Raw genomic sequence first — 19,006 nt, forward strand, 5'->3', positions numbered from 1 at the left:
TTTCCCCCACAAAAGGGCTTTTGTACAGACAGAAATACTCCTCAGCTGTTTAATCAGCTTCTTGATATGCAACACCTGTCAGGTGGATGGATTATCTTGGCAAATGAGAAATGCTCACAAACAGGGTGGTAAACAAATCTGTGAGAGAAATAATATTTGACATTTTTGTTTTTGTTCAGTTTATTTCCTCTCAAGAGTCTTAGCTAGGGAAAGTTGCAACACTCTGAGCTCCTCGATTGGACAGTCTATAGGGAACCGGTTTTAATGTGTGCCTGTGGCGTTCTACAGATAGAAAGTGTGTCAATCTGTGTGTGTGTGTGTGTGTCCCCGAATGCATGCATGTGTGTGCCAATCTAATTTCACAGTCTATTGGGACTCTATCATCGTCTACCCACCTGAACCACACCGGTACACGAGTCCAGGAAGATGCAGCCCTTGGGTTCTTTGGAGATCTTCTCATCTTTGTAAAAGTTCATGATGTAGGAGTTATCAGTCAGCTGTGTCAGCTGGAAGTACCTCCTCTTGAACGACTACAAGGACGTCAAAATGAAAATACAACCCCATCAAAATCAATTACAGGCAATAAAGACGCAGTTACCCTAACCCAGACAATAATCTGAGGTCCTGTCCCAAATGGCACCCTATTCCCTATAAAGTGCACTACTTTTGACCAGGGCCCTATGGGTAGGGCTCTGTATAAAAGTAAGTAGTAGTGCACTACATAGCGAACAGGGTGCCATTTGGGACGTAACCACTGACTATGTGACAGTAAATTGAACATGGTCTGGGCCAGTGGTGCTCTACATTAACACAAAGTCTCTTTAGAAGAGACAGGACATAACTTAAAGCCACAGGGGACTGATGAGGTCATAAAAAAGGTGCCAGGACCCTGCAGGGCCGGTCTGACTAAGTGCTTTTTCAGAAGACAGAATGGGAGGGAGAGGCTAAGAGGGAGACCAGGAAAAGAGTGAGACGATAGAAAGAAGAGAGAGTCAAGAAATGTGTGTTTGCGAGAAAGAGGAATGAAGTAGGAAAAAGTCCTACGACGAGGTAAAAAAAAAATGGTGGGGAGAGTGGAAGAAACGCCAAAGAGAGGAGTACAGGCATCAGAGAGAGACAGACAGAGAGAGCAAGAGGTAGAGCGAGAGGAAGACAGGCATCAAAGAGAGAGCACGAGAGACAGAACCAAAAATAATTTGAATATTTCACTTTTGTTTGTAATCTATTTCACTTGCTTTGGCAATGTAAACATACACTACAACAAGTATGTGGACACCTGCTCGTCGAACATCTCATTCCAAAATCATGGGCATTAACATGGAGTTGGTCTGCTAAAAGAGCCTCCACTCTTCTGGGAAGGCTTTCCACTAGATGTTGGAACATTGCTGCTATAACAGCTTCCACTCTTCTGGGAAGGCTTTCCACTAGATGTTGGAACATTGCTGTTATAACAGCTTCCACTCTTCTGGGAAGGCTTTCCACTAGATGTTGGAACATTGCTGCGGTGACTTGCTTCCATTTAACCACAAGAGCATTAGTGAGGTCGGGCAGGAATATTGCTCGCAGTCTGCATTCCAATTCATCCCAAAGGTGTTGAATGGGGTTGAGGTCAGGGCTCTGTGCAGGCCAGTCATGTTCTTCCACACCGGTCTCAACAAACCATTTCTGTATGGACCTCGCTTTGTGCACAGGGGCATTGTCATGCTGAGACAGGAAAAGGCCTTCCCCAAACTGTTACCCCAAAGTTGGAAGCACAGAATCGTCTAGAATGTCACTGTATGCTGTAGCGTTAAGATTTCCCAAAACTGGAATTAAGGGCCTAGCCCAAACCATGGAAAACATCCCCAGATCATTATTCCTATTCCACCACCAATAAACTTTACAGTTGGCACTATGCATTGGGGCAGGTAGCGTTTTCCTGGCATCCGCCAAACCCAGATTTGCACGTCGGACTTTCAGATGGTGACACGTGATTCGTCACTCCAGAGAACGTGGGACGTTCTACTGGTCCAGAGTCCAATGGCAGCGAGCTTTACACCATCCTATGATGGTGCCACGTTGAAAGTCACTGAGCTCTTCAGTAAGGCCTTTCTACTGCCAATGTTTGTCTATGGAGATTGCATGGCTGTGTGCTCGATTGTATACACCTGTCAGCAACGGGTGTGGATGAAATAGACAAATCCACTAATTTGAAGGGGTACATACTTTCAATATATAGTGTATGTTTCCCATGCCAATAAAGCCATTTGAAAAAAAGTTAATTGAGAGAGGGGGGGGGTATTGTTGGGGAGTCTGTGGCACACTTCCTCACCCTAACAGTGATGCTGTTGTTGACAGTGCTATTGAAGTTCCCTTTATAGAGCCATCCCGATCGGAACACACCGATCCCTCCTCCTCCACACCCTCCTTTAGACGAGGACAAAGACGTTGTGTCCTGCAAAAACCAAAACAGACATCTTCAAATCAGGCTCGATGGGTACATCCCACATGACAAACTATTCTCTATGAAATGCACTACTTTTAGGCAATCTAACTTTATAGGGCTCTGGTCAAAAGTAGTGCACTACAAAGGGTGTCATTTGGGACCAACTATGTCTCAATAACCAAGGTCTAAATATGTCTGCCATTGACATGCAATAAGATACTTTGTTCCATTTCATTCTATGATGCCTAATTTGTCATGAACATACACCTGCTGTAACAGAGCCGAAGCTGGAGGAGCCATAGAGGATATTGTTTTTGGAGAGTCATTGATTCTGGCTCAGTTGAACTCAATTGAATAAAGCTTCTACGCAACGTCCCTAAACCAAAAACAACAGAGTAGAAATATGTGAGCAGACGTGCATTATGACAGTTTAACAGTAGGGCTAATCAATGGCCTCTGACTAGTCATCATACTCAGGCTACACCCTATTCCCTATACAGTGCAATACTATTGACCAGAGTAGTGAATTGAAAGGGAATAGGATCCATGAAAACAGGCCTGACCTCATCCTTGTCCACGTCCTCATGGTCAATCTCAAAGGAGTGGGAGGGCAACTTCTCCGCCTTGTACAGCTTCCTGTGAGGGAGAGAGAGATTTGATATGTTTCTTTATGTTTGCTTTGGCAATGTATGTGATTAACATGTCTCGTGGGCTTCATAACCACGTCTTTATAACAATTCAATAATGATGGGACGGGAGACGGGGATCAGTTCCAGTGGTGCAAAGTAACTAGGTGAAAATACTGAAGTCGTACTCTGTGACTTTCATTTTAATTGAGTCATTTTCTATTCTGTTATCTTTACTTTTACTCAAGTATTACAATTGAGTACCTTATCCACCACTGATCAGTTCAACATTCAACACCCATGACGCTTTGTGCATACAACTAAGGTAGGTACGGTACCTAAGTACTACTACATACAACTAAGGTAGGTACGGTACCTAAGTACTACTACATACAACTAAGGTAGATACGGTACCTAAGTACTACTACATACAATTAAGGTAGGTACGGTACCTAAGTACTACTACATACAACTAAGGTAGGTACGGTACCTAAGTACTACTACATACAACTAAGGTAGGTACGGTACCTAAGTACTACTACATACAACTAAGGTAGGTACGGTACCTAAGTACTACTACATACAACTAAGGTAGGTACGGTACCTAAGTACTACTACATACAACTAAGGTAGGTACGGTACCTAAGTACTACTACATACAACTAAGGTAGGTACGGTACCTAAGTACTACTACATACAACTAAGGTAGGTACGGTACCTAAGTACTACTACATACAACTAAGGTAGGTACGGTACCTAAGTACTACTACATACAACTAAGGTAGGTACGGTACCTAAGTACTACTACATACAACTAAGGTAGGTACGGTACCTAAGTACTACTACATACAACTAAGGTAGGTACGGTACCTAAGTACTACTACATACAACTAAGGTAGGTACGGTACCTAAGTACTACTACATACAACTAAGGTAGGTACGGTACCTAAGTACTACTACATACAACTAAGGTAGGTACGGTACCTAAGTACTACTACATACAACTAAGGTAGGTACGGTACCTAAGTACTACTACATACAACTAAGGTAGGTACGGTACCTAAGTACTACTACATACAACTAAGGTAGGTACGGTACCTAAGTACTACTACATACAACTAAGGTAGGTACGGTACCTAAGTACTACTACATACAACTAAGGTAGGTACGGTACCTAAGTACTACTACATACAACTAAGGTAGGTACGGTACCTAAGTACTACTACATACAACTAAGGTAGGTACGGTACCTAAGTACTACTACATACAACTAAGATAGGTACGGAGGTACAACCTTTATATACAACATCTCCTCCCCTCTTACACAAATTGTCCCCATTATGAACAACAGTCCTCTGCGGTCTGGACAGTGAAGGACACAGGACCAATCTGAGCAATGACCGTAGCAGGAACCCACACTTTGGTCCGTTGAGGTAGTTCCTAGCCAAGACAGTTCCTCTAGGATTAAAAGCTGTTCTTTGTTCTTTGTTCACAACGTTTGACTTGGCTCTCCTGTTGACATCCCACATGAAAGAAATACTATAGTGTATACTATGGTAGGAATACTATAGTATTCACTGTAGTGTTTTTGCAGACTTTACGTACAGTATTCACTGTAGTCTTGTGGGGACTGAAGTGGCCATACAACCTTTATATACAACCTCATCCTTTGGTCCGTTACTATAGTAATTACTGCATTGGTTTTGTGAACTGTCGTATACTGTAGTGTTTTTGCAGACTATAGTATACTGTAGTTTTTAGGGACATTACTGTAGTATTTACTAAAGTGTTTTCGTTTAATTATCTTTGATATAGAAGTGGTGGGCTTTGTCCTTGAGGAAACATACTGGAGAAATACTAAAATAGCAAATGTTCCATAACAGGTAGGCAAGGACTGGGTTCTGAACATAGTTATGAGCTTCTGCTTTATTCTATAACCTGTAGGGAACACAATATATGGTCTATACTGGGCATGTAGGTTTCTCACTTACGGGTGGCACAAATTGGGATATGGGGGAGGGGAATGGGCAGGGGATGGCAAATTAAATGCTGTAGTATTTACTATAGCTAAAACAATCTAGTGTTTTTGCAGACATTTCTGTAGTATTTACTACAGTGTTTTTTTGTGGATAATACTTCAGTATTTACTATAGTATTCTACAGTATACTACAAAATGCAATACTAAGAACTACTATGATCGAGGAATACTAGTGTGGAGTATAGTATTCTTACAGTATACTACAGTTTATTACAGAATGATATAGTAAGTACCGTAGCATTCTATAGTAAACTGTAGTATTGTACTGTCTCATTTGCGTTCTGGGGTTTGAGTAGGTCGAAGCTCGTGTGTAGCTATCTCTTCAGGAGTAGCGATGCAGGCGAAGCCTTAGTGGTTGCGTGAGGTGTATTCCTGTAGGATACTTAGGAAGCTGTTCAGGCATTGGTGCAGTGTCTCTTGATCCTGAGACGCTTTTAATGTTTCATGGTCTCTATGAAATGAACAACATTTTGACACATGCTTGTTTGAAGGAAGAACAATACTGGCTCTGGAGCAGCATGTTTACACGCTGTGTCTGTGTGGAGTCTAGAGTGGATAGGGCAATGGGCCTGCCTGCTGTGCTCGGAGAAGATGGGGGAGGAGAATATGGGCCGAGAATGGAGAGGGAAAAAAAACAGAAGGAAATCAAGATAGCAGCTGTACAGATAACTCATCCAAAGGGCTTTGACTTCTCAAACACAGCAGACAGCTAACACAATATGATGCCCCGTCACCTTATTAATTCAGCGACTTACTTAGATAACTAGCAAGTAAAACTTAGGGGCCACGTTAAACGCAGAATTCTACAGGACAAAAAGATAACGCATAAGAAATCTCTTGCTGCATTTTGTATATGCAGATCTAAAATGCTTTTTATTGTCTTATCTTTAAATCTGCGTATTTCTCCAAAGCTCAGTTGTCCTGAGTCTGCACAACACTGCCAGGACCTAGGATTAAGGGAGACACTCAAGTTGTTTAATACTCTATCTCTTGACACATTGATGAAAATAGTCTTAGTCTCTAAACCTTCAAGCTGCATACTGGACCCTATTCCAACTAAACTACTGAATGAGATGTTTCCCGTGCTTGGCCCTCCTATGTTGAATATAATAAACGGCTCTATATTCACAGGATGTGTACCAAACTCATTAAAAGTGGCAGTAATAAAGCCTCTCTTGAAAATGCCAAACCTTGACCCAGAAAATTTAAAAAACTAAATCAGCCTATATCGAATCTCCCTTTCCTCTCAAGCAACTCACTACCTTCCTGAAAACAAACAATGTATACAAAATACTTCAGTCTGGTTTTAGACCCCATCATAGCACTGAGACTGCACTCGTGATGGTGGTAAATTACCTTTTAATGGCGTCAGACCAAGACTCTGCATCTGTCCTCGTGCTCCTAGACCTTAGTGCTGCTTTTGATTACCATAGATCACCACATTCTTTTGGAGAGATTGGAAATCCAAATAGGTCTACACGGACAAGTTCTGGCCTGGTTTAGATCTTATCTGTTGGAAAGATATCAGTTTGTTTCTGTGGATGGTTTGTCTTCTGACAAATCACCTGTAAATGTCGGTGTTCCTCAAGGTTCCGTTTTAGGACCACTATTGTTTTCACTATATATTTTACCTCTTGATGATGTAATTCGGAAACCTAAGGTTAACTTTCACTGCTATGCGGACAATACACAGCTGTACATTTCGATGAAACATCGTGAAGCCCCAAAATTGCACTCCCTGGAAGCCTGTGTTTCAGACATAAGGAAGTGGATGGCGGCAAATATTTTACTTGTAAACTAGGACAAAACAGAGATGCTAGTTCTAAGTCCCAAGAAACAAAGAGATCTTCTGTTGGATCTGACAATTAATCTTGATGGTTGTACAGTAATCTCAAATAAAACTGAAGGACCTCGGCATTGCTCTGGACCCTGATCTCTCTTTTGATGAATATTTCAAGGACAAATTTTTTAGATCTTCGTAACATTGTAAAAATCAGAAACTTTGTCAAAAAATGATGTAGAAAAATGTATCCATGCTTTTGTCACTTCTATATTAGACTACTGCTACCCGGATAAAGCACTAAATAAACTTCAGTTAGTGCTAAATACGGCTGCTAGAATCCTGACTAGAGCCCAAAAATTTGATCATATTACTCCAGTGCTAGCCTCCCTACACTGGCTTCCTGTCAAGGCAAGGGCTGATTTCAAGGTTTTACTGCTAACCTACAAAGCATTACATGGGCTTGCTCCTACCTATCTCTCTGATTTGGTCCAGCCGTACATACCTACACGTACGTTACGGTCACAAGACGCAGGCCTCCTAATTGTCCCTAGAATTTCTAAGCAAACAGCTGGAGGCAGGGCTTTCTCCTATAGAGCTCCATTTTTATGGAATGGTCTGCCTACCCATGTGAGAGACGCAAACTCGGTCTCAACCTTTAAGTCTTTACTGAAGACTCATCTCTTCAGTGGGTCATATGATTGAGTGTAGTCTGGCCCAGGAGTGTGAAGGTGAACGGAAAGGCTCTGGAGCAACGAACCGCCCTTGCTGTCTCTGCCTGGCCGGTTCCCCTCTTTCCACTGGGATTCTCTGCCTCTAACCCTATTACAGGGGCTGAGTCACTGGCTTACTGGTGCTCTTTCATGCCGTCCCTAGGAGGGGTGCATCACTTGAGTGGGTTGAGTCACTGATGTGATCTTCCTGTCTGGGTTGGCGCCCCCTCCCTTGGGTTGTGCCGTGGCGGAGATCTTTGTGGGCTATACTCGGCCTTGTCTCAGGATGGTAAGTTGGTGGTTGAAGATATCCCTCTAGTGGTGTGAGGGCTGTGCGTTGGCAAAGTGGGTGGGGTTATATCCTTCCTGTTTGGCCCTGTCCGGGGGTATCATCGGATGGGTCCACAGTGTCTCCTGACCCCTCCTGTCTCAGCCTCCATCCATCCTGAATCCTGACCTGTTCACCGGACGTGCTACCTGTCCCAGACCTATTATTTGACCATGCTGGTCATTTATGAACATTTTAACATCTTGTCCATGTTCTGTTATAATCTCCACCCGGCACAGCCAGAAGAGGACTGGCCACCCCTCATAGCCTGGTTCCTCTCTAGGTTTCTTCCTAGGTTTTGGCCTTTCTAGGGAGTTTTTCCTAGCCAACGTGCTTCAACACCTGCATTGCTTGCTGTTTGGAGTTTTAGGCTGGGTTTCTGTACAGCACTTTGAGATATCAGCTGATGTAAGAAGGGCTATATAAATACATTGGATTGATAAAAATACTTTAAAAGTACTACTTAAGTATCTTTGGGGGTACTTTACTATTTATGTTTTTGACAACTTTTACTTCACTACATTCCTAAAGAAAAGAATGTGTAATTTACTACATACACTTTCTCTGACACCCAAAAGTACTTGGGTACATTTTGACAGGAAAATTGTCAAATTCACATACTTATCAAGAGAACATCCCTGGTCACCTCTGCTGCCTCTGATCTGGCGGACTTACTAAACACAAATGCTTTGTTTGTAAATTAATGTCAGAGTGTGCCCCTGGCTATCCATAAATACACAAAAAACTATAAATTATGCTGTCTGGTTTACATAATATAAGGATTTGAAAGTATTAATATTTTTACTTTTGATACTTAAGTATATATAAGTATATATTAAAAAAATTATTCTTGACTTTTGCTCAAGTAATATTTTACTGGCCGACTTTCACTTTAGTAATTTTTCTATTATGGTATTTTCACTTTTACTCAAGTATGACGTTTGAGTACTTTTTCCAGCGGTGCTTCTTGTAGCAGGCATTAGGCTAAATTAACACAGGTCTCATCAGTCTCTCAAGCCCATGTGCTAGTGATTAGCCAGCCAATTTGTATATTTCAAGTTTAGCCAACTTGGACCTATTTGCTAGCTAAGTAGGTTGAACAGTTGAATTGTTATGAACACACTCTTCTGTCTGTCTCCAACTGTTTGAAAATTCAGTTTGTTCAGATGTTGAAATCAAGTGGCCTAACTTTTTTTTATCAGAATGAGAACGAGTTGCTAATTCCTTATATAATTGTGTTTTATGCTTTCTGCACATTTATAAAACCCGTTTATAAAACAGACTAGCTAGTATAACAGTTTTTGGCTAAAATGCTGCTAGCGGTACATGGTACACCAATGCTGTGCAACAAACTGAGCATTCATTTTCCAGAATCAATGTTCATTGAAACTCGTTTTAGTAGTGTCTGCTCTGCGCGCAATTTGAGTAGTTGAGACATAAAAAGGGTATTGTTAGAAAATAACTTATCCTCAATTACAGTAAAATAATGTTTCAATGTGTTTTGTGTCCATTCTGTGGGCCCAAAGCTCAAACGCAAATAGCGAGTTCAAACCGCTTGTCATAGAGGAAGATGTGTCCTCATGTAACGGTATTCGTCGTCTGAAGAAGAGGAATCATCGGACCAAAGCTCAGCGTGGTAAGTGTCCATGCTTTCTTTATTAAAACTGAACACTATAACAAAATAACAAAGGGGATAACCGAAACAGTCCTGAAGGGTGCAAAACACTAAACAGAAATTAACTACCCACAAAAAACCTGTGGGAAAAAGCTACTAACGATAGACAGCTGTCCCTGATTGAGAACCATACCCGGCCAAAACAAAGAAATACAAAAACATAGAAAAAGGAACATAGAATGCCCACCCAAATCACACCCTGACCAAACCAAAATAGAGACATAAAAAGCTTTAAGGTCAGGGCGTAACACCTCTCAACTTTGTTGGCGTGACAGGCTGGGGAATAGGCTTGGTGTGTGCAAATCATAGAGGAAGAGGCGAAGCTAAAATCTGTCCAAAATTAGCCCAATGCGTTTCTATGGTCTTATTTTGGATTTGGACCGGAACTTGTTGCCAGCATTCCCGCTTTTGGGACAATGACTCTCGTTGTTAGGGTGGAGAAGTGCATCTCTTCATTATATACAGATCTCTGGTGTAAATGAGGAGATGCATCCAGCACATGAGGAGCGAAAGACGGGCAAAAATACAACACAAGAACAAGCGGACATAAACGCTCAGAAAAACGAAAAATAACAAAACCCTGATTCTTGCGATATAGGCATTTGGAATATCGCACCATACATTGTAATTAATCGAAATTGAGATATATCACCCAGCCTTATCTGCCCCCCCACCACCACTGGAAATAAGCCTCCCGACTGTTCTAGTCTACTCCCACCAGAGTATGTGAGCTGAGCGGAGCTGGACCGGAACGAGGAGCTGAGCGTGCCCAATTTGACTGTAGTGTATGGGGGGTGATAAGGGACATTTATAAGCCTAGGCCACCGTACCACATGACATGATACCAACGCCTTACTAATGTCTGCGTGACGCCTGTATCACATGTTAATGAAAGTCATAATGTGCATAGTTTATATTTATATGAATTAAATCTCAACCATTAATGTTGAAACATAAAAAAAAATCCGTGCAAGCAGGCATTCCGTGGTAGCCAACTTGAACTATAGTGTAGCCTACGGCTTGTGTATTTCCTGTATCGCGAATGGCCTAGAAAAGATGATGCCCAATGTGTAAATAATCTGTCTCTCCGTCAACACCTAATGGCATGTTATGATATGTTATATCGCTGTAATACAGATCTAGATGTTGTTAGCCAATCATAGACTGTGTTGTTACCAGTTCCATATCAGTTTTGTGTCCACGGCTTTCAGATCAGTTCATAGGTGCTATTCGGGATCCTTGGGATGTCCCTTCAGTTGAATAGAGCAGTTCATAGACTTTCCTAGAGGGTCTGAGCTATTCGGAATCATTGGGATGTCCATTCCTCTATCAAGTATAAATGTTAATTGGTTAAGTTTAGTGTTAGTTTAGGGTAAGGACGTTCCAAGGAATCCGGATTGCAGTGACCGTTCATAGAGTGAGCGACTGGCACGGTATTTGAGAGCTCAGCGGCGACACAGCCATTCATTTGTTGTTGTTCTTTTTTAAAGCGGCAGAAGGGATTTTCGAGTGTCGGCCCCAAATAGTTTCATTAGAGACTATGAAAATAATTACCAAGATGTACTTGATCCAGTTGAGGAGTAAGTAGGCTATACTTAAGTTGTGATATCGTTAGGAAATACAGTGCCTTGCGAAAGTATTCGGCCCCCTTGAACTTTGCGACCTTTTGCCACATTTCAGGCTTCAAACATAAAGATATAAAACTGTATTTTTTTGTGAAGAATCAACAACAAGTGGGACACAATCATGAAGTGGAACGACATTTATTGGATATTTAAAACTTTTTTAACAAATCAAAAACTGAAAAATTGGGCGTGCAAAATTATTCAGCCCCCTTAAGTTAATACTTTGTAGCGCCACCTTTTGCTGCGATTACAGCTGTAAGTCGCTTGGGGTATGTCTCTATCAGTTTTGCACATCGAGAGACTGACATTTTTTCCCATTCCTCCTTGCAAAACAGCTCGAGCTCAGTGAGGTTGGATGGAGAGCATTTGTGAACAGCAGTTTTCAGTTCTTTCCACAGATTCTCGATTGGATTCAGGTCTGGACTTTGACTTGGCCATTCTAACACCTGGATGTTTATTTTTGAACCATTCCATTGTAGATTTTGCTTTATGTTTTGGATCATTGTCTTGTTGGAAGACAAATCTCCGTCCCAGTCTCAGGTCTTTTGCAGACTCCATCAGGTTTTCTTCCAGAATGGTCCTGTATTTGGCTCCATCCATCTTCCCATCAATTTTAACCATCTTCCCTGTCCCTGCTGAAGAAAAGCAGGCCCAAACCATGATGCTGCCACTACCATGTTTGACAGTGGGGATGGTGTGTTCAGCTGTGTTGCTTTTACGCCAAACATAACGTTTTGCATTGTTGCCAAAAAGTTCAATTTTGGTTTCATCTGACCAGAGCACCTTCTTCCACATGTTTGGTGTGTCTCCCAGGTGGCTTGTGGCAAACTTTAAACGACACTTTTTATGGATATCTCTAAGAAATGGCTTTCTTCTTTTCACTCTTCCATAAAGGCCAGATTTGTGCAATATACGACTGATTGTTGTCCTATGGACAGAGTCTCCCACCTCAGCTGTAGATCTCTGCAGTTCATCCAGAGTGATCATGGGCCTCTTGGCTGCATCTCTGATCAGTCTTCTCCTTGTATGAGCTGAAAGTTTAGAGGGACGGCCAGGTCTTGGTAGATTTGCAGTGGTCTGATACTCCTTCCATTTCAATATTATCGCTTGCACAGTGCTTCTTGGGATGTTTAAAGCTTGGGAAATCTTTTTGTATCCAAATCCGGCTTTAAACTTCTTCACAACGGTATCTCGGACCTGCCTGGTGTGTTCCTTGTTCTTCATGATGCTCTCTGCGCTTTTAACGGACCTCTGAGACTATCACAGTGCAGGTGCATTTATACGGAGACTTGATTACACACAGGTGGATTGTATTTATCATCATTAGTCATTTAGGTCAACATTGGATCATTCAGAGATCCTCACTGAACTTCTGGAGAGAGTTTGCTGCACTGAAAGTAAAGGGGCTGAATAATTTTGCACGCCCAATTTTTCAGTTTTTCATTTGTTAAAAAAGTTTGAAATATCCAATAAATGTCGTTCCACTTCATGATTGTGTCCCACTTGTTGTTGATTCTTCACAAAAAAATAAAGTTTTATATCTTTATGTTTGAAGCCTGAAATGTGGCAAAAGGTCGCAAAGTTCAAGGGGGCCGAATACTTTCGCAAGGCACTGTATTTAGGCCTACTGTATTTAGGCAAATGTTTGTTGATAACGTATTGTCGAAAGCACGTAGGCAATGTTATTTACTGTGTCGATAGTGGGGGTAGGCTAGTGTACAATAACGTAATTTGATGTGCTAGTATTATTTATTTAATGGGATTAATTCAATTGTAAATGAAATAACTATTTTTCACTGAAGGGAAACGAGGTACAACTTCGATCGAATACCTAAAATCATGGCTGACAATATCACAACAGTATCCTAATATAGTGGGGATACAGCAGTAGCCTATTCTACAACGATATAAATGTATGTCCTAGTATTATTTATCTAACTGATCAATTATATTGTAAATGTGGATGGGTACTCTATTTCATTAAACGATTACGTTTTGTACAAGGTAGATACAGGAGTAGTCTATAGCCTACAATAATAATGTAATTGAGTGTGCTATAGTATAATTTATTTAATTGATGAAGACAATTGTAAGTGGGGATGGGTAGGCTACTTCATTCAGTGAATACTGAATATATTGCTATCTCTGGTAGTATGTTAATGACGGCTTTTCAGCTGTTGAACTATGGCAATGTTAAACTAATTTCTAAATCTCTAAATCTCTTTTAGTCAATATGTGACGAGCCAGACAATCGGCTTCACTGCAGGTGCTCAACCCACCACCCTCACTGCTCTCCCTCCACAAGTAACCACATCCTCTTCTCCTGTTCAACTCCTAAAAATGACTGTACATATACCCCTGTGCCCATCTCAGTGTAACATGATCCATCCAAGGCCTCAGCTGGATGCCTAAAATGTGAGAAATGTAAGTGAGATGCTATACTGTGTGTGTATGGATGGATGGAGTTCCAAGTAAAGACTTGAGAAGATGGCAAAGGAGATAGTGATGAGAGTGAGAGCATACGGTATGAAAATAAAGACCCCTTGGGATCTAAAAATGAGTGTGGGGTGCCTCTTGTGTCTCCTTTTTGTCCGTTTGAGGATACTACATTCACCCCTGGTGGAGGTTCTTGGAACACTGCGATATAAGTCGCAGAGGTTGACGACCTTCCAAAGGTGGTGGTGCTATGTTGCATGTTATCTTGTATACCAGGCAGAGTACAGAATCAAATGGTGTAAACTTAACAGGCTAAACTTGTTCAGTACACTCTGAGAAAGGTTACGGGTTCCAAAAGGGTTCTTTGGCTGTCACCAAAGGAGAGAACATTTTGGTTCCAGGTAGAACCCTCTGTGGAATGGAGCCCAAAATGGTTCTCCCTAGACACTTCCATGTTCTCCCTGGAACCAAAAAGGGTTCTCCTATGGGGACAGCAGAATAATCAAATTTGTTTGTAGATAGCAGCACCTTTTTATCTGAGTGTAGGCAGTCGTGGTTCTGTGGATATCTGTGAAAAATAAAGTTCATTCGTGGTGGCGAGTTAAGATAAAAATAAATACTATGAAATATCCCCACATTTGCAAGCAGGCAAAGTAGCCTGTGTGTGCTGAGGCATGTGTGATCACTCAACACTGACAGGTCCAACAAAAAAGACATGCTTGGGACTCCCGAGTGGCGCAGCTATCTAAGGCACTGCATCACTACAGACCCTGGTTTGTTTCCAGGCTGTATCACAACCGGCTGTGATTGGGAGTCCCATAATTGGCCCAGCATCGTCCGGGCTAAGGTTTGGCCGGGGCAGGTCATCATTGTAAATAAGAATTTGTTCTTAACAGACTTGCCTAGTAAAGTAAAGGTTCAATGAAAAAACATGCAAACAAAAGATGACTTGTCTAACTTGCACAGTTATGCAAATATTAGGGACTAGATACACTGCTGCTACATTGACCCCCCCCCCCCTCCATTTATTTTCTACAAAGCTTATACTCGCTGTTTATTATCTATGCTTAGTCACTTCACCCCTACCTACATGTACAAATTACCTCAACTAACCTGTACCCCCGCACACTGACACGGTACCGTGTAAAAAAAAATCGGCACTGTTGGTTAAGGGCTTGCAAGTAGGCATTTCACGGTAAGGTCTACCATGGGGAAAGTCCCTTGACGGGTACCGGGAATGGTGGAATGACAATCTGATGGTAATTATCTTTGCAGACAACACAGCAGTGTCCAGGCCTCCAGAGTATTCACTCTATCGCCTGCTATATGGAGGGAAGCCACAGCAGTTAACTGATGTGAACAATGCAATTGTGTATATAACATTATTGTGTATACATTTTTGGGGATTGACTTAGAGTTTTTCATTTGCTGTTTTTGTATAACATACTTTGTGGTGGAAGTTGTGAAACCAGATCAGAATGCCTTCGAAGACCACCTTCAGGCACGGACTGAGAAGGATGTGGAGGTTTTTGACCAGGTAAAAATTATTGTCCGCTGTAAATGTATTTTCTGGCCTTCCAAGAGTTATATAAGAGATGTATTTGTAACAATATGAAATATAATTGCATTTATTTATATTATCAGTCAAGGTGAGACTGAACATGGACTGGGCACATGAGAAAAAGGAGAGCCACCTGAGAAGAATCAAGGGGACCAAGTGCTTCGACATCCGGGCGAATTACTTGGCTTGGAAGAAGGATGAAAGGAAGGCGAGACCCGGGAAAGCTTGGTGCTCTTTCGCTCCTAGCTGGGGTCAACATCCATTAAGGTGAATATAAAAATCTCAGATGATAACTATTTGCATTTGCTGCCTCGTGGTGGGTGGCATCGCCATGCTGTCAGCAGTACCAACACTGGCCCAGTGGTTTCTCCAAATAGTCAATCTTAAGGCTAACCACTGGGTCACGTTAAGTAACCAACACTGGCCCAGTGGTTTCTCCAAATAGTCAATCTCAAGGCTAACCACTGGGTCACGTTAAGTAACCGCCACTTCCAGGTAGGTACTGTTAAGGTGTATGACTCCAGTCGTCATGACACCACACTAGAGTTTCTCTCAACTCATCTCTCCATCTTTCCCAGGGACCATCCCTTACCAACCCCACTGACATCAAATTATAGACAGGTATCCTTTAACATTATTGCCTGTCTAATCAAACATCTAAATTAAATAATTCAAATTATTATTATTTTTTTTTACATACCTGAATAATTTAACCTGTGTGTTTGCTTGTTTAAGTCTGTCTCCTACCCTGTTCCTTTACTCTACTCCTGTTCTCCAGGATCTAGGGATTCTGCCTAACACCCAGACATGGATCCACTACCATTACCAACCCCCCTCCAACTTTTCATTACATCAGCTACTGTTATTGTCAAGTTGTCATTATCCGCTAAGAAAGAGCAAGACAACTATCATACTGGGCACATAATGTGGGCTGCACAGATTTGCTAAAAACACTAGCACTGCAAACACTCAGAACAAAGAGGTCAGCAGCGCCTGGACTTTGCAGTTTCCCTCTTGAGTCCACTACAGGTTGAAAAACAAGTGACAGGCAGAACCTCCTATCCACACAAGACCCACCTCCTCTCTATTCCACACACCATAATTCTGTATTTCAGTCTGATTGCCATGTGAATGTACAAAAAAATCGGAAAGTAAATTGACACACACGTACCAAAAAAATATCAATGGTTGTGTATTTAAATAAAAAATATTGCTAGATTGGTTTTCACAGCTGTTTCACAAGGTGTTTATTGTAAATTGTAACGTATCCCTTGATGGTATTTGTTAGTTCAACATTATTCATTGTATTATAAGACTTACAATAGATAGATATTCAACCACAAGGGTGTACTAATGTGCTATGATTTTTTAAAATCATAATTGAGGACTAAAATGATTTCAGTGTAGGTAAGGGAATGCCTATTTAAAATGAAAACATGCCAGCCAGACAAGCAAGTGTATGAATCAAATGTATTTGCATATGAATGAGTGGAAATCAGTTAACTTTGTGATCTGTAAGGTAAGTAACTATGTGTGTGTAGGGGAGCATTGAAATTATATTATGTTTATTTTAATGCCTGTTTATTCATAAAAAGCAGAAGATGGTAAATAACATTAATCGCAATGGTTAGCCTATTCAAATTAATAGGAATACATTTAGCCTAATTGGTAATATGATGTGGGGGAAAGTCGGGACCCTAGCCAGGCTTTTGTTTGTCAACTCCAGATTAAATATAGGTCTTCATGTGTAGGAAACTGTGGGTTAAATCAATGAAAAACAGCTTAAATGTTCAGGCTTCATCATGATCTGTGATCAATACAGGCTGGGGTGTTTTTGGTTCCGTTTAATCTAAAGATATGCGTAAGAAAGCAACTGCACTGAAATGAATAGCCTGATTCAACGGGATTCTCCTGAATAATAAATGTTTTTATCTGTTAAACTGTTTGGTCTACACATAGATCCATACCAATTCTAACTTGTTGGTATTTTGCATTAGGCATAGCTCTACATTGCAGAGCATTTAATAAACCAACCACATTTTCCTGGGATGTTAAGGCTGCGCAAGACCTTCGATAGGCTAGTAGACTGTGGAAATAATCTGGAGTTTATCATTGTTGTAGCCTAGATCGCTTTATAAAATCTGGACTGTTGCTTTCCCTATGGCTAAGCAAACAAGTGGTAGCATATTCTTTTGCACGTCTCTATAACAAGGCCTATATCCTCACATACTCCCTCAATTTGAACCCTGCTTTCCACAGAAATGTATAGACAAAGGATTGCATGGTGACAGTAAATGTGTCTGTTAATCCAGTACACTGGGAAGTTGGGGGGGACGAGGTCAAATCATGACATCAGTGATTTTCAGGTCAAGAGAAAGATGCCAGAGATTCCGAGTTGGATGACTTGAACGCATTGAAGATGGAAGTCAGAGATTGCCAACTTCCGAGTTGTTTTGAATGCGCCACTAGAGACCTAGACTACCCACAACAAAGCAAAGGAAAGTGGGATACCTAGTCAGTTGTACAACTGAATGCATTCATCCCAACCCCTCTGAATCAGAGTGGTGCGGGGCCTCCTTAACCGAAATCCACATATTCGTCGCCCAGGGAACAATGGGTTGACAGCCTTGCTCGGGCAAAACGACAAAAAAAGGTTTGTCAGCTTTGGGATTCAATCTAGCAACCTTTTGGTTACTGGCCCAACACTAACCACTAGGCTACCAATAATCCCTTGTGTTTGTATTGATGTGAGAAATAGGCTTATCTACACAATAATGGTGGCTGCGATATCAACTAGCCTAATAATTTTTGAATCGAGGTGATAGGCCTATTTTAGCTAAATCGACAACTGAAATTGATGAACTAAACACACACTTAAACTAACATGTAACGGGTAACACAAGTAGACGTTTTTAAGGCGTTCATGGTAAGATCATTCATAATAACTTGCAAACTGACACGTGACGTGAACGCGTCGGCAGTTTGACTCCTTAGAAACAAACTTGTCTCCACTGACAGTAAGTCATGGCGTTATTTTATAGCGCTAGGAAGACGCTCGGTGACTTGGTGAGAGGTATCAGTAGCTTCATGAGGCTTAATTCTGGCATGAATCACCCCCCATAGCAGCGCGGCGTGAGATTCCCAAAGTCTGGGGCGTCAGCCTTCTCGTCCTCTAATATCGCTCCAGTAGTTGTCACTTCACAAGCTCAGGGCATGCCCGGCTCAGCATGCATCTGTAGTCTACTTGTGTGCTGCTATAGCAAGCATGACGGTGTACTTACATACGCGCACATGCTAAAAGGAAGGCAGGCGGTGGTTAGAATACTAAGTGTGTCATTGTAGCAATGTATGCATCAACCAAAAATCTGATCTCTTAAACGTTTCGTTCATTTTTGTTCTATTATCTATATAATAGGCCATCATTGATTTTGGTTCAGTAGGCCTGGTATATTCCCACATTCAAGGAGCTTTCCGTTTTGATTGGGTTATTTTGCCTAAAAACCTAAGACTAGCCAAAAGGGTGTTTAGCATCCACAGTGGCTCTGCAAGTGTGGGAAGGGTATTCTCCGCTGCTGACCGGCTTTGCAGGCACCACATAGATGCATGTTAAATTGTGGTTTTGAAGAATGAATCCAGTTAGGAGCGGCAGTTTTTCCCCCTGTGAGCACTGAGCGTTAGCGCCGCTGTTTGAAAGGACATGGAAGGCTGGACCACAAGCATCGTTCCATGAGCGATGAGCGGGATTTCCAACCTCTCAACTTTGCTTACTTGCTCTTTCTCCCCACCCTCCTCATTCTG

At 41.6% G+C, this 19,006-nt stretch overlaps 1 protein-coding gene across 9 annotated transcripts in view; it reads right to left on the reverse strand.

Moving 5' to 3' along the window:
- Positions 1–19,006, reverse strand: part of LOC110507356 (dedicator of cytokinesis protein 10) — a 179,459-nt gene that overhangs the window by 72,211 nt on the left and 88,242 nt on the right. For all 9 annotated transcript variants that reach the window (XM_036965496.1, XM_036965495.1, XM_036965499.1 and 6 more), the window contains exons 5-7: positions 2,989–3,061; positions 2,312–2,434; positions 396–530 (exon numbers count right to left, since the gene is read on the reverse strand). In XM_036965496.1, coding sequence (XP_036821391.1) covers positions 396–530; positions 2,312–2,434; positions 2,989–3,061 — 331 coding nt within the window. The remainder of the gene's footprint in view (positions 1–395; positions 531–2,311; positions 2,435–2,988; positions 3,062–19,006) is intronic.

Source organism: Oncorhynchus mykiss, chromosome 27 (genome assembly GCF_013265735.2).
Source record: "Oncorhynchus mykiss isolate Arlee chromosome 27, USDA_OmykA_1.1, whole genome shotgun sequence".
Classification (NCBI taxonomy): Eukaryota; Metazoa; Chordata; class Actinopteri; order Salmoniformes; family Salmonidae; genus Oncorhynchus; species Oncorhynchus mykiss.